The 13,351-nt window shown below is 31.9% G+C and overlaps 1 protein-coding gene across 1 annotated transcript; it reads left to right on the plus strand.

Annotated features, from left to right (window-relative positions):
• The first annotated feature begins 8,158 nt into the window (after window positions 1-8,158).
• Window positions 8,159-12,674, plus strand: LOC122595277 (ent-kaurene synthase 1, chloroplastic-like). Its single transcript, XM_043767616.1, has 14 exons — window positions 8,159-8,290; window positions 8,391-8,428; window positions 8,520-8,805; window positions 8,886-9,066; window positions 9,188-9,396; window positions 9,486-9,606; window positions 9,713-9,810; window positions 9,902-10,110; window positions 10,221-10,333; window positions 10,417-10,515; window positions 10,594-10,809; window positions 10,902-11,043; window positions 11,709-11,954; window positions 12,035-12,674. Exons 1-14 carry the CDS (start codon window positions 8,200-8,202, stop codon window positions 12,365-12,367), a joined length of 2,382 nt encoding a protein of 793 aa, XP_043623551.1. The 5' UTR covers window positions 8,159-8,199; the 3' UTR covers window positions 12,368-12,674.
• The last annotated feature ends 677 nt before the right edge of the window (window positions 12,675-13,351 follow it).

The raw sequence follows: 13,351 nt of genomic DNA on the forward strand, positions 1-13,351 counted from the left end.
TTAAAATAATCTAACAGATAAATCTACACTTTTTAGTTTAATTAAAATGTAATATTTTTATTTAGTGTAATGTGTGACTATATTAAATTTTATAATGTGTTTTATATATTTTCTATGTGTTATTTATAATAGTATAATTTTAATTTTAAGTATGAAAAGTGGGGAAAAAAAAGTAAAAATCAATGATTAAAAGAAGAAACATATTAAGAGTTCTTCACCCTCCTAAGACCATTCGCAACCGTTCATTTTTTTTACCTATACTTTTTTCATGTCACATCAGGTTATTAGCATAATATTCTCACCTCTTTTACCTTAACCATTCACCTAACATTTAAACACTACTTATATTTAATTAACCGAAAGAAGATATAGAAAATGTAAACACTTGCCATGTGAAGTTGTGAAGTTCTTTCATATCTAAGTAACAAAAAGACAAAACAAGAGAAAACATTATACCTGGTGAACAATTCAACCGAGCTTACTTAATCGAATGCTTTCACCTACTATCCTTAGGGCTTTCACCTGTCATGTCATGTTATTTCATTTCTCTTTACATAAGCCTTACAAGTAGTCTAAATAGCTCCACTCCCATTTTTCTTAACGGATAAGTATCCTGGAATGTAACAAACTTTGGACAAATGTCTATAGTAGGAAATAACTAAAGTTGTGTGTATTGTATGTAAACAACTCCAAAATAATGTTTATTGTATGTAAGAAAATGTATTCAACCAATTAAAATCAGACAAGTGGCACCTCTATATGGTTGTCACGTATGTTTTCTTACATACAATAAACATTTTTTAAAGTTGTTTACATACAATACACACAACTTTAGTTATTTCCTACTATAGAAATTCGTCCAAAGTTTGTTACATTCCAAAATACTTATCCTTTTTTAAACCATTCGTAACTATTCACTTTTTTCACTTATACTTTTTCTTGCCACAATTATCTTCTCAACTATTTCACCTTTTTTTCCCTTTAACTATTCATCTACCATTTGGTATTCACCTTTATTTAATTAAAACACAAAATAACAACTTGCAAAATATATATATAAAACTTTACCTCACAAAACAAAATACAAAAATTCCCCGACAACTCACATGTCCCACAAAACATAAAATGAACCCGGTGAATAAAATCACCCGTACATTTTTACGAGTCTATTTCACCCATATGTAATAAGATCATTCGTAACTATTAATCTTTTTCACCAATATTTTTTTTCTTCACATGAGCATCACTTTCCTACATCTTTCACTTTATCATTTCCCCTACCATTTAGTCTCCACCTTTATTTAATTAAAATACAATATATTATAATTAAAAATTACATGTTTCATTAATATTTAAAAGTAAAAATACAATAAAAAACCTGTCAAAACATTAATTGTAAAAATTAAAACATAAAAACAAACTTAATAAAAGGGATTAAGTGATTTCTAACAACTAATGTAAATTCAAATGAAAATTTTAATAAGAACAAAAGGAAAAAAGTAAAATATCAAATAAAAAGAAGACATCTTTTACGAGCTACATGTCTATATATATCTATCTATACAAAGATAAAACAAAACAAAATAAAATTGTAACTGTGAAACTCACTCCATCGGTTGTTGTGGATACCATTTAATCTTTTTTTTTTTTTCTTTTTCTTGCTTTCTCCTACCTCCTGATCAGTCTTCGAACCTCTCTGTGTAACAAAAAACAAAACAAAAAAAATTAATAATAGAAAAAAGAGAGAGCAGCAGTCAGTGAACCATTTCACCGAGTTAACCTTCACCAACTGATTTCATTATCCACCTTTAAAGCTTTCACTCTATTTCACCTGTCATGTCATCTTATTTCACCATTTTTTCACCTAGCCTTTACAAATGGTCTAATAGTTAACCGATTATGTGGGATTGAGATTCTTTAAAGTTGGATCAACTTCAACTTTAAGGAATCAGATTATGTGTCATATTTCACCGAATGCTTTATCCGACCTTTACAATTGAAAGCTTTTTATTAGAAAATGACGCACGCTGATACGCTTTTCGTACATTAATAAGCAATATTTATTGATGAAAGTTTAAACTTGAAAGCTTATCTATACTATATTATAAAGCAGATTCCTTCCAGATTTTTAACATTAAATTGAAATTTTCAATATTGATTTTAAATACATCCGCAAAATACCCCTCTCATCTATTATATATTTATCTAAAATAACTATAATACCTTTTATCTCTATTTAAATCTCAACCAATCATCTTTTTTCTCTCTTCTCCATAAATCATTTATTCCCCCAATTCATTCAAAATCTTTTATCTCAAAAATCATATGTCAATAAATTATAAAAATTGTATGGGTGTTCTTAAAATTTCATGATCTTTCATTAGAGATGTAATTCGATATACTTTCGACGAATTTTTAAATCCGAGGACGGAGGGTGGAGGCCGTAGACATTTGACTATCACACTCTCTGACCTAACTATTACCTCCATCATCTCACCGCCGCAACGTGCGAGTACTTACTCTCGTATATATTATAAGATGTGAATGTCGCCTACTAAAATCACATTAATTAGTGATGGTTTTTGATTCCAGACTTTTCCTAGAGCTAAACAAAACCAACAACATAATTATGCGTTTTGGATTATACCCATTTTAAAGTTATTTAAAGATAATTTCATCATCTGATGCTTAATCCTAATAACACCGGCCTCATCTTTGACAAAGTATATGCTTGCCAAGCACCCATACGTAATTGTTTATTCAATTGCTTTAAATAATTTGTTTTCAAATAGGTATCGGAATATTCTCGATCTGAAGAAAACTTATCAATAATATTAGCTTAGTTAAATGCTATGTTTACACGGCAATGACACTCTCAATCTGTAACAATAATAATTGACTTGTGAATGGAGTGACGTACACTCATTCTTTAATCTGCTCGTTCTTTTATTCTTACTCTGATAACAAGCATCTTTAGTTAGCATGTAAAACAAAAATTTCAACCATATGTTATTTTGGTAATTAAAGACTTCTCAAGTTGGTCTTAATTTAAAAGGTGAAGTCCTCAACCATTAATTTAGAATGAATAGTTAAGATTTAAAAATCAAATTTAAATCTTTATTTTTGATTTTAATCCATTGTTTGATAATGTCCCAATTTGACTAGAATAACTTGTGAAAATCCTCATCTTATCTTATATGCATCACGACATAGTATGTGTTGTGTGATCGTTTTCTTGTATAGTTATATCAATGTGAATATGTGATTATCCTAAAGTCAAAGTTTTACATAGTATATAATGAAATGATGATGTATATGTATACTATTGTTTGACTTCATTTCGATAATACTGATCAGAAAATTAGTAAGAAAGATCCTTTTATGTTGTTAAACAACAAGAATAAAAATATACAAAGGTCAATTACACACTTTTGGTAATTATATCAAAAGCAAAATCCATACGACCATACATAGGAAGGGTTATTTAAATTAAAAAAAAAAAAAAAAACTTGAAGGCGTTATGATATTAATTTCAAATTAAACAGGTGTGTAAGAGAATGATATCATAGTATCTGCATAGAGTACATAAGATAATGTTTCAATGAATTTAAAAATTAAGATAAATTATAAAAAGTTAAATTGATAACTAAGTAAAGTAATTGTATAACAAAGAAAGTTTGATTAAATGAATAAGTAAAATATAATTAATTAATTAATAGGGGTGTTATAGGTACAACCGAAACCATCCTTTCCAAAACGCTCTTGACCCTTGTTTAGGCATGTGCACGGGTCAAAACCCGGCTCGACCCGTACAAACCCATGACCCGACAAAGCAACAAAACCAAAGTCGTGACCCAGTCTGTTACCTCTTCGGGCAGGGCGGGGCGGTTTTGAGCGGGTTCGGTTTAGTTATCGGGTTTAAAGGGGTTTTTGTTGTTCGCTTGTCAAAACTCGGGAGACCCAGACGGTAACCCGACGGAGTACTAAAATCAAACCTGTATCCCCTTCGGACGGGTTAGTTTGGGGCAGGTCATGACTCGGTTACGGTTTCTCAAAAAATGATCCGTCTATCTTAAGGCATAAAAATATTAAAATAAAATATGACTCATATCATTTTAAATTTTGAATATTGTCTTAATAGGTAAGTAAAAAGTCTTATACTAATAAGATAGAATTAATTATAAAGTTATACATGCATCATTATTATTTTTAGGGTAGTTAAAAAAGATTTGAGTTTAAATATTATAAATTACGAGATGCTATTTATGTCTTAAATGTAGGTATTAATTTAATACTTAATTTAATATTAGCACTTAAATAAAACAACTCTATCATGTAATACTAGCACGTTACCCGTAAAATGCGGTGGTTTTCGTGGCGACGACGGTATGGTGGTGGTAACGGCGTCGAATGATGTTAGATGATTGATGTAAAAGTAATAAATTTAAAAGGTTAATGTGAATATTTTAAAAGAAAAAGGTTAATAGTATTATCACTATTATGTATCTATTAAGGGTATTTTAGTCATTTCTCTTCATATAATTTTCAACATGGAGACTATTTTCTTTATTATATAGTATAGATAAATTTTATAGGATTTAAGAAAAATGTCTAATTTGTTTTAAAATAATACTGATTATAAAAATAATCTATTAATTTTCCTTAAAACCTTAAATCAAGACAAATGTATTCCAGTTATTCTCTTTCCTAATTTCATTTTTTAATTTGACCAAATGTCATAATGACATAGTTAGGATAATTTTTACGAAAATTGATTAGAAGAATTAATCATTTTTGTAAAATCGTATATATAGTTCATATTACCATTTTCCGTGTCAAGCACAAAAACTACCCCACTGATATAATATAAAATTTAATAGGATTTAAAAGACATGTGTAGTATGTTTATAAAATAGTAAATGATTAATCTTTCTAACAAAATAGTTTAAAAATTATCCTAACTATTAGATGATGACATGCATGTGAAAATGAGAATTAGTGGATATCACATGTCACATTCATATAATTTTAAGAGGTTTTTTAGGCTAATTTTTAAGATTATTTATCATTTTTCTTATAAGATAATACTCATTAAAAAATGAAGGTTGCAATCTAACTTTTACTTTTATTATATCATAATATAATAGGGGAGTGATATTTATACAATAACTTTTAGCTATCTATAACAAATGTACAAAAATTATTGCACAATGTACAACTGTATCATACAGAAATTGTTGTAGATGATTAAAGTATATTGTAGAAATATCACTTTCCAATATAATATAATTCAATATAATATAATATAATATAATATAAATTAGAGTTAATTGTATTAAAGGACCTTGTGCTTTTACAAAAGATCATGTATGGTCCTTTCATTTTTCAAATATATTACCGAATTTTATATGTGATAAGTATCTTGGTGGAATAGTGGACGTTTGTTATGCGTTCCATTAAACAATCTCAGTATTGTCTTCCACTAGTAATATTATTTCAAAGATAATGATAAATCAACCTAATTGATGTGTTTAAAGACGTGTCTAATTGTAAGATGATGACATGTGAAAAAATCAGATGGCAAAATTAGGAAGAGAATTAGTAGAATCCACATGTCAAATTTTTAAGGTTTTAGGCATATCTTTAGGCATACCAATTAAATTGATTAATAATTTTCCTTATTTCAATCATTAATAAAATTAAAAGTATATACATATTTCTCAAATAATCAATCATGCACACACACTATCATGGTACAACTCCCTCCATTCCACCATCACATCTCCACCATTGTCACAACCACACCACCCGTGAAGATTTATCACGATCGACTTTCTCTCCATATGACACTTTGAAATCACAATATATTTTTTAATAATCATTTTTTTTATATACAATTGCAAATGATAATAAATAATGTTACACATACTTCAGAATGCAACTTAAGTTTATTAGTGGTCATTTAGTTTTTCTAATAGAAAAACTTTATCACTATCGCATGAAAGATATGTAGCAGTGTTTGACTGAACCTACAAACAAACATTTAATAAAAGATTATCGTATAAGGATTTACCGATGATACTTATTTCTCGTATAAGGATCGCCAACGACATTTCGAAAATAAAAAGAAACATTTATGATTTTTGGTGAAAGCACAAAGAACGGTAGTGAAATTATCTATCTTTACTTCTTTATTTTATCTTTATTTTTCTTTACTCCTATATAATAGAGAGAACACTTTTTTCTAAATCTCAAATTACAACTTTGAACTACCTAAATTATCCTTTTTTTATCAACTAATTTAAACATCTCTACATAATATACTTATACTACCCTTAATCTCAACCACTCATTTTTTTCCTCTCTTCAAATCTCAACTACTCATTTTTCTCTCTCATTCATAAATCATTTATTCATCTAATTCATTTAAAACATTTTATCTCAAAAACCGTACATCGATAAATTATAAAAATTATATGGGTGTTCTTAAATTTTCGTGCTCTTTCATTAGAGATGTCATTCGATATACTTTCGATGAATTTTTAAATCCGAGGGCGGAGCTCGTATGGCTAAAGAATTTGGCTATCACACTCTATGACTTATCACCTCCTATGACCTATCACACCCACTATTTCACCACCGCAATGTGCAGATAGTTTCTCTCGTACTATATTATAAAGCAAAAAGCCTCTAGATTTTCAACATTGAACTTAAATTTTTAATATTGATTTTAAATACTTTCCCAAAATGTCTCTCATATCTATTCTATATTTACCTAAAATAACTACAATACCCTTTCTCTCTCCTTAAACCTCAACCAATCATTTTTTTCTCCCTCCTCCATAAATAATTTATTCCTCCAATTCATTCAAAATCTTTTATCTCAAAACCGTACATCGATAAATTGTAAAATTTATATGAGTGCTCTTAAAATTTCATGCTCTTTTATTAGAGATGTCATTCGATATACTTTCGATGAATTTTTAAATCTGATGTGGAGCCCGCACGGCTAAGGTATTTGACTATCATACTCTATAACATATTAACTCATATGACCTATCACACTCTATGACATATCACCCCACTATCTCCCGGCTGCAAATCGTTATAATTTACTCTCGTTTAAAAAGAAAAGATAAAGTATTTGACTTTACTGTAGTAGGACCCAAACTTTATTCTGCTATACATACAAAACGACAAAAGAGCGTAAATAAAAAAAAATCCATGTTGATACTCCCAAGTACGAACCATAGTCCATTTCATAGTACTATTTAAATCACTACTTCCAATTCTCATTTCTTGACAACTTTTGTTGTTTTGTTCCACTAAAAAAAACAGAGCATCTTTGCTTCTTCTTCTTGTTCTTCTCAATTATCAGGTACTGTAGCTAATTCATCAATTTCTCTTTAAACCCCATGATTTTATTTCATATTTTTCTTTAGGGTTTATGCCATGCATTCTTTTTTTTTTCTCAAAACTTTTTTTTATAAAAGTATTTATAACTAAGTGTCATTATGGTTAATTTTGTGTTACCAGATTATTAAATTTTCAATAATTAAGCTTTATATAAATGTTAGTATAATAAATATTTATTATTGTTTACAAATCTTAGACTGGGGTTTGGGTAAAGGTTAATGCTTTATAACCGTAGTATAGATATAGATGTAGATTAGAGAATTTTGCATGGTGAGTTGAATGTTTCATATATTAGTATAGATATTAGTAGAATGTAGATTTGGAAAATTTCGTATCGTTTGTTAGATTAGAGGAATATGATTTTTGAATGGTACCATCTTAGTTGGTTATTAAATTAGCTTGATTTGTCGCTCATGTGATTTGCCTTGGGTGAGTGGTTCGGGCCGTTTGGCATGACTCGTTTTGCGGGCCCGGAGTCAGGTGAACCTCCGTGGCCACTTGGGGGGTTTATGTCAAGGATAGAACTTGTGACCTTTACATTGAGAGGGGCGAGTCCTTGCCAATGAACCTTTACATTGCGAGGCCCGGAGTTGGTTGTTTAGTTATATTTGAAGTAAATGTTAAAGTTTTGTGTGACATATCCTATTTTTGATATTTAGTTTTATGACTTTATCTACAGTAACTTTTGTACGTACTTTTTATAAATCTATATCGAGTTTCTGAATACATTTCAAGTTTGTCAAGTAAATTGGAGCAACAAAAAACTTACTCAAAGAAATATCAATGGTAATTTTACCGAGCATGCCAGCTGTTGGGACTGTCCCTTCATCACCTAAAGCAGATCGGTCATGGGCTCTTTCAGCTCTTCACATGGGTAAGTTATGCAAATCCTGGTTAGAAATGAGAGAGTAAAAATATGGATCTTTTCGGGTTTTGCTCTATATTCGTTTATATCAGGTTTTGTGTTTGAGCAGCTTCTTCACATGTTGCACAAGCGAATCCCATGGTACTGGTATGCCTATATACGATTATACGTTCAGTTCTCTTTCTTCATCGCTATACTTCAAATAGTACTTCAACAATATCTCCAAATTTCTATGTAGACGCTTGATATGACCAAAGAACGAATTCGAAGGCTATTTAACAACGTGGACCTTTCTGTATCTCCATATGACACAGCGTGGGTGGCCATGGTCCCTTCTCCAGACTATCCTAAATCTCCTCGGTTCCCCAAGTGTCTGAACTGGTTGATGGAAAATCAGCTTGAAGATGGTTCATGGGGCCTTTTACAACATAATCAACCGTTACCCAAAGATTCTCTATCTTCAACATTAGCATGTATTGTTGCACTAAAACGATGGAATGTCGGGGAAGACCAAATTAACAAGGGTTTGTGGTTGTTCGCTTTGTTCTTTGCTATTCTGTTAAATGATGATGCTTTTATAATTTACGGTCAACTCTTGTTGCAGCTTTACAGTTTATTGACTCAAATTTTGCTTCTGCGACTGACAATAGTCAACTATCTCCAATTGGTTTTGAAATCATATTTCCTGGCATGCTCAAGTATGCGAAATACTTGAACATAGACCTTCCGCTAAAAGAAACAGATTTGAGTTTGTTGCTACATGAGAGAGCATCGGAGCTACAAAGGTATATATGATTTTTAGTACGTAATCATCTTATTCATTATGAAATTGCATACTTGAGTTTTTCAGCATGTGAGTTTCCAATGCAATGTAAATCATTATCTTTATATGTTGTCATTTCATAGATGTGGTTCAAAAGAGAAAGAAGCATACTTGGCATATATAGCAGAAGGACTTGAAGATATCCATGACTGGAACACAGTGATGAAATATCAGATGAAGAATGGTTCTATTTTCAACTCACCTTCCGCAACAGCAGCTGTTCTTATTCATCATCATAACAATGGTTGTCTTAGTTATCTAACTTCACTCTTGAACAAGTTTGGCAATGCAGGTATTCATATTTTTTTGTATGATATATATCTATGCACGAATCCTACATATTGCTAACAAGTTTAAGTGATTGTGTGTGGTGAATCTCAGTGCCAACTATTTACCCCGTTGACTTATATTTGCGACTTTCCATGGTCGATACACTTCAAAAATTGGGAATTGCACACCATTTCACGGTCGAAATTCAAAATGTTTTAGATGAAACTTACAGGTAATTGGTTACTGTTTCTTCTGGTTTAATCAAATGTTTTCATCGTCCTCAAATCAAAACAATCTGAGAGCCGTCAATGCAACTCATTGAAGTTGGTCAAATTTAGATGTTGGGTGCAGAAGGACGAGCAGATATTCACGGACGTTGTCACTTGTGCTCTAGCTTTCCGGGTATTAAGGATCAACGGGTATGAAGTCTCCTCAGGTACATCTCTTAAAGAAATGAATATATGGTTTTTTTCTGAAATCCTATTATCTTTCTTGTTTCAAGTTTCAACACGTGGCTTGTGGTGTAGACCTGTTGACAGAAACTACCAAAGAAGGCGCTTACATGAATGCACATGAAGAGCCTTTCAAAGACATATATTCAGCTCTTGAAGTGCATCGGACATCACAAATTATGTATCAAGAGGAACTAACTTTGGGAGATAAAGTTTTGAGGTCGTCTGATTTCCTAATGCAGAGATTATCCGCTGAAACTGTCCCTTCAAACATTCACAAAGAGGTTTTAATTTTGACTTTGACTTTTTGTTGCTATGATGCTTTACGTATAATTCTTTATTTTGTTTTGTTTTCATGTATGCTGTAATTAATTTAAACTGATTCATAAATCAGGTGGAAGATGCTCTCAAGTTTCCCTTCAATGGCTGTTTAGAACGCATATCCGCTAGAAGAAATATAGAACATTACAACATAGATAATACAAGAATATTGAAAACTACATATAGGTTAGACCTTGATTGCACGTCTTAGTTAAACTTTAGACTTTTATAGTGCATATATAGTTCTAAATGTTGTACTATAATGCTAGTTTATCAAACACTAGTAACCAGGATTATCTGAGCTTGGCAGTGGAAGATTTTAATGCATGTCAGTCTATTTATCGTAGAGAAGTGGAAGGTCTTGAAAGGTATGCACCTGATGTGGATTTCCTTTAACCAAAAAGATTTTTATTTATGCTTCACTAAGAAATTACCAATGTCATCAGGTGGGTGGTCGATAATAGATTGAACCAACTCAAGTTTGCTAGACAGAAGACAGCCTACTGTTACTTCTCTGTTGCTGCAACACTCTCATCTCCTGAACTATCAGATGCCCGTATTTCGTGGGCCAAAAATGCCATTCTTACTACAGTGGTTGATGACTTTTTTGATGTTGGAGGTTCTATGGATGAATTGGTTAACCTGATTCAGTGTGTTGAAAAGTATATCATTCGTGTATAATATTTTGGTCCACAGTTATATAATGGGCAGTCTTGTTTATAGTGGTTTAGGGATTCTTATGTTTGCACTGCAGATGGAATGTGAACGTTGAAACAGATTGCTGTTCAGAGACAGTTCGCATTGTATTTTTTGCACTAAAAGATGCAATTTGTTGGATTGGAGACGCAGCTTTTAAATGGCAAGGTCGTGACATAACAAGCCATGTAATTCAAATTGTAAGATAAACCCCTTCCAAACATTTGAAGCTTTTTTACTTTACCTTTTAAGACCTCAAATTGCTAGCATCAGCATCTAAATTAGGCCTATCAATGAGTAGGGTCTTGATGTGGTTCTTTGTTTGGCATCGTGTAAGACCAATAGCAGACTAAATTTACAGCGTCCGAGACTCCTAGTCCACTGCCACATAACTTGAACTCAGGAGAGAAACTTAATATATTGACCTCACAAGCAATCCGATGGATCAACCCCATTTGGTTGACCTATACATGAGTTGATTTATGATCCATATGGGCCAATCCGATATAGGGGGTGTGACCTGTTGTCTTTGACGTGGTAAGAGGAGTGATTCATCTATTAAATTAGCTGGATTGTTGGTTACATCATGACCCATAAGATAGGGAGCAAGTACAATTCATTTAGTTGCATCATGGGTCAGATTGGACAAGTAGTTGTTTGGATTAAGATCCAATCATTTGACATGCATAATTTAGACTATTGGAAATGAGGGTAATTTTGTTCATCCATTAAGCTAAGTGGGATGAGCTACGACAGGCGTCTGTTGACTCTATTCGAGTCTGTATGTGAGATGCTTTTCCAAAAACATGTGACATATAAGAATCTTACTTAAAGTCGGTATTCATGTATTTAAATGTTTTAACAGTGGTTGGATCTGATGAAGAGTATGTTAAGAGAAGCTATATGGACGAAAGATGCTTATGTTCCAACAATAAACGAGTATATGGAAAATGCTTATGTATCATTTGCATTAGGCCCAATTGTACTCCCGGCTCTTTACTTTATCGGGCCAATATTGTCAGAGGAGATCGTTCAAAGCTCTGAATACCATTATCTATTTGAGCTAATGAGCACCCAGGGTCGGCTTTTGAATGATATTCAAAGCTTCAAGGTCAATTTTCTGTCACTTGTTAAACTTATATTGATATCAACAAAGTTGATACTAATGCATTGTGTTACATGTAAATGCAGAGAGAATTTGAAGAAGGCAAATTCAATGCTGTGACATTGCACATGAGCCATGAGAAGAGTGGGGTTGCGCAAGAAGAGGTTGTAGAGGAGATGAAGACATTGGTCAAAACTAAAAGGAGAGAAATGATAAAATTAGTTCTAGAGGCCAAGGGAAGCATTGTCCCTAGAGCTTGCAAAGATGCATTTTGGAATATGTGCAACGTAGTGAATCTATTCTATGCAACAGATGACGGGTTCACTGGAAATGCCATCCATGATATCGTGAAGCAAGTCATCTATGAACCCATATCTCACCCGTTGATGTTTTTGAATGGCAGAAAAGAACACTTATAATATCCTTAACCATGTGTGAGGTTGCAGATAATTAACCAAATAACACACCCCCAACTGAAGGTTAAGCCGTTTTGGTGGTCTAAGGATAAATGGTGTCAATTAGCGAGTCACTTTTTTCTCTCCAGTTTTTTGACTAGGTAGTGTAGTCGTGTGTGTATAAGCCTATTAGGTTAGAAAGTTACTCCTGGCTTCATACTATCAGAGAATGTGTTGTGTGGAATCAAAGAAAATAGTCTCGTGTTTTCAAAGAGCACACTTGGTTTTAACTATTGATATATATCTGAATGAGCTGCTTATGTGCATAATATTATAAAGCTGTTTGGTATATAGATACATGTATAATCTAGCTCACTTCAAAACCAGGGAAAGCACTCTAGCATATTTTTAAAGCAGCTAACGCAACTCTGAAGTAAGCAGAAAACATATATTATCTGTCTATAAAGTGTTACGATGTAAAAACTACTTACGCTTATACAAGGTCTGCTTATTCTATGGTGAAATAATTATGTTGTTGATAACAAGCACTTTGAAATTGCTTACTTCAAAATTGTTGTATTCAAAATCAAAGTTGTTTTCCCAGTAAGTTTTTTATCTTTTGATAAGCATAATTAAGCTGTAAAAGTATGCAAATCCCAAAAATTATGAGGCTGAAGTTCAGATTTGCATGGTGTCATTTGGAATTCAGTAAAATTGGTCTCGACATATGTTAATTTCCTAACATGTATTACTAGAAAACAAATAAAAATGGAAATTAACAAATGGAAATCTTCATTTGGGGATGTTGATTTGAATAAGTTTGTTCTTACTGCTTTTGATGGAAAATGGAAACATGCAAAGGAAATGGTTTTCGCTAGCTTTCCGTTCGTCTCAAAGTTTGCCACACACAGGTATGTTTGAGCTATGATGTTAATGTTGATAGTGAAATGATATTCAGCTCTGCATAAAAACTTAGGAACGAACCTTTTGGCGTATGCATGTATGAGT

This window comes from Erigeron canadensis, chromosome 4 (genome assembly GCF_010389155.1).
Source record: "Erigeron canadensis isolate Cc75 chromosome 4, C_canadensis_v1, whole genome shotgun sequence".
Taxonomy (NCBI): Eukaryota; Viridiplantae; Streptophyta; class Magnoliopsida; order Asterales; family Asteraceae; genus Erigeron; species Erigeron canadensis.